Source organism: Gavialis gangeticus, unplaced genomic scaffold (genome assembly GCF_001723915.1).
Source record: "Gavialis gangeticus isolate Ggan-Ray unplaced genomic scaffold, GavGan_comp1, whole genome shotgun sequence".
In the NCBI taxonomy this organism is placed as follows: Eukaryota; Metazoa; Chordata; order Crocodylia; family Gavialidae; genus Gavialis; species Gavialis gangeticus.
Window position 1 is genome coordinate 15,458,133 of NW_017728995.1, and position 2,962 is coordinate 15,461,094.

The 2,962-nt window shown below is 41.2% G+C and overlaps 1 protein-coding gene across 4 annotated transcripts in view; it reads right to left on the bottom strand.

Moving 5' to 3' along the window:
• The window catches only part of ZBBX (zinc finger B-box domain containing), an 80,345-nt gene that overhangs the window by 30,211 nt on the left and 47,172 nt on the right, over positions 1-2,962 (bottom strand). For all 4 annotated transcript variants that reach the window (XM_019503243.1, XM_019503244.1, XM_019503242.1 and 1 more), the window contains 2 exons: positions 940-1,107; positions 181-355 (listed from right to left, as the gene is read on the bottom strand). In XM_019503243.1, coding sequence (XP_019358788.1) covers positions 181-355; positions 940-1,107 — 343 coding nt within the window. The remainder of the gene's footprint in view (positions 1-180; positions 356-939; positions 1,108-2,962) is intronic.

The following is a 2,962-nucleotide window of genomic DNA, read 5'->3' on the forward strand; positions in this document are numbered from 1 at the left end:
TTTATCTGTCATTTTTATAAAAAAAAAAAAAAAAAAAAAAAAAAAAAAAAAAAATCATATCTTGCAACTTGAGTGTATAAATGCTTATTTAGGCTACTCAGTACATAAGCTTTGAAACACGTGCTACCAACCAAAATGAGTGAGGATTTCTTTCTTAAAATGCATGGAACAAAATAATACCTGCTTCAGCTTTGATAGAGTTTTGTTTCTTTTTGAGTTCATGATTTCCATGCCTCCACTGAGTTAAAGCTTCCTGAAAGGACTTTGAAGATTCATCCTCATCAAAGGTGCCATGCAGTAATAACCTACCATCCCGATTCTCAAAACCTGTCCATGCCGATGAGGTAGAAAATTCCTGAATAAATTTCAGAAACTCCGTTAATCAAATTTGTCCCAATGGAAATTCTCTTCTTGCCACAGACACACATACCTGTTCACAAAGCATTAAAACTTTTGTATCTTAATTACTGAAGAGATCACATTCTACCCTTTCTCTGTGCTTGGTTTGGTGTAAAATTGTGATCAAGAATTCAAAACTATTTTAAGAAACCATCTCCTTGGAGCAACTAAACTAAGATGCCCCATCAAAACAGCTCTAACACTGATTTTTAAGTAAATGTATAAGAGGAAGCAGAGCTAAGAATGAATAACATTTATAAATTAAGATGATTACAATTAAGACCGAATATAGGTCACAAGGATTAAAAGGAGTCTATTTTCTGTCGATATAAGCCTTACGCCCTCCTCTCCCCCCGCATGCACGTGCACATACGTGCGGGGACACACACACACACAGGTCAGAAAGTGTCTGAAACTGATCAGTCGTTTGCCAAATTGAGGCATTATAAACCCTGAATCATTGTACCTCAAGAATTGTATGTGAAATGTAATTTCTGATTTACAGGAACATTAAAAGCTCAAAAAAATTCCCTGCCCTACCACAGCACTGCCTGTTGACGTTAGCAGAGATGAAGATGCGTCTGACGTGAGCTGATTTGTGCTACTTTCTTTCTTCTGCTCATGATTCATTTTTGATTCATCTGGATTAACTTCTTTCATGAAGCGATGAACAACTTCCAATTTTCCAACAGATGCACTGGCTTTTGCCTACATATAAAATGTATCACCAAATTAATTTCAAATAAACACACACAGACTTTTCACTGAACTGCACACACAAGGAATTGCAGTGACAGAAGCAAAAAAAAAACAAAAAAAAACACCCCAGAAGCCAGAACACAAAATGAGAGAGGTCCACACACATTATTTTCAATAGTCTGGGTTTCCTTCAGCAGCATATATACTCAAATATGCACACACTACATTAAACAGCCTGTATGAAACAAAGGTGTTGGTACCAACCACCTAAAAAAGCATGACATTTCAAGATATAACTAATTAAATTAAATTACTTTGTCTAGCATAGAACTGTAACTATGGAAGTTAATCAGAGGTGAAGTTGATTTAAGGAGTCCAAATGGAATATCAGTTAACACTTCAAAAGAGCTATCTGAAAGATGACATGTGAGAACTAGTTAAAAAATACAGACAAGTTAGCATAGGTCAAAGGATGGAAGTTGTTCTCAGCTGAAAATACATTTTCATTACATATTATGGCTTTCCTTTTTTCCTCTTGTAATTTACAACAGGATAAAGCAAACTTGCTATAGGGTTATAGGCTTCTGACTGCCCAGAATTAGCCAATTATCTAAATGGGAAAGTGTAAAATCAAAAGAGAATGGAAGCAAAAATGAAAAACCTTTGTTCTGTGGACTTATTCTGTTTCAGTGTGACACTGAAAATCTAAGAGACACGGGGCCCAGAGTACAGAATAAAAGTATTATATTATATTATACTATAATATACTTTTTATACGTATGTGTGCATGTGTATGTGTGTGTACCCATACGCGTGGGTACTTGAATGTAACGCAATGTTTTTTTTCCCCAATCAGCACGGGGGGAAAAAAGCTCTTCATCTTACATCTGCATACAAGGAAACATCATTAAAAACACTACCATTAAAAACTTATGCCTTAAGCTGCATGTTCTCAGTAATGGAAACCAACTATGAAGTTGATTAAATGCAGCCAACACTGCAATAAAACAGGAATGTACCCCACGAATAGGGTAGTGCAGCTCATTTTAATCAGATATCTAGTAGTGCCCATTGTGTTCAGTCCCTCTCAATGCCAACTCTTTTTCAAGTCATGGTGAGCTACTACATTGAATACATTTAGACTCCCACTTCATTCCCACAGCTGAATTGTAGGGCTGCGTAAAGCTTCGGTAGCCAATTCAATTCAGAGGAGATTCAGCCCGATTCGGCAACCAAATCTCCAAATCCAAATCAAATTGGGAGACCACTTAAAAGGTCTGAATTGAATCGGAAGCCTCCAAATCAATTCAGAAAAGATTAAGCATCACTTCGGAGAGTCGGTCATAGACTAAACTAGTAGCAGTCCTCACCACACTGGACATAGCTGCCTCCAGCTGGTAAGTCTGTTGTGGTGGGCAGAAGGAGGAGAGAAGGGGTGTAGTGGAGGGATTGGGGCTGGGACAAGCTGCCCAGTTGGGGCAGGGGGACGCAGGCGCAGCAGCACTGAGAGTGGGGGCAACGCCCTGCTGGCACATGCCCAGCTGGAGGGGGATGCAATGCAGGCACAACTAACTCCGGGCAGAAGGGGGCAAGCAGCAGCAGGGCACAGCCTACCACTTGCCCAGCCAGGGCAGGGGGGCGTGGGATGTGGGCATTGCCGCTGCTTGCCCAGCCAGGGGCACAAAGGGCAAAATGTGGGTGCAGCAGCATGGGGAGCTAGGTCTATGCCCTGCTGCCACTTGCCCAGCTGGGGGCATGGGATGTGGGCGTGACTACCCTGGGAATAGGGGCTACATCCTGGTGCCACCTGCCCCCTTCTGCCTGGAGCAAGCCGCACCTGCATGGCACCCCCCCTCCCACCAAG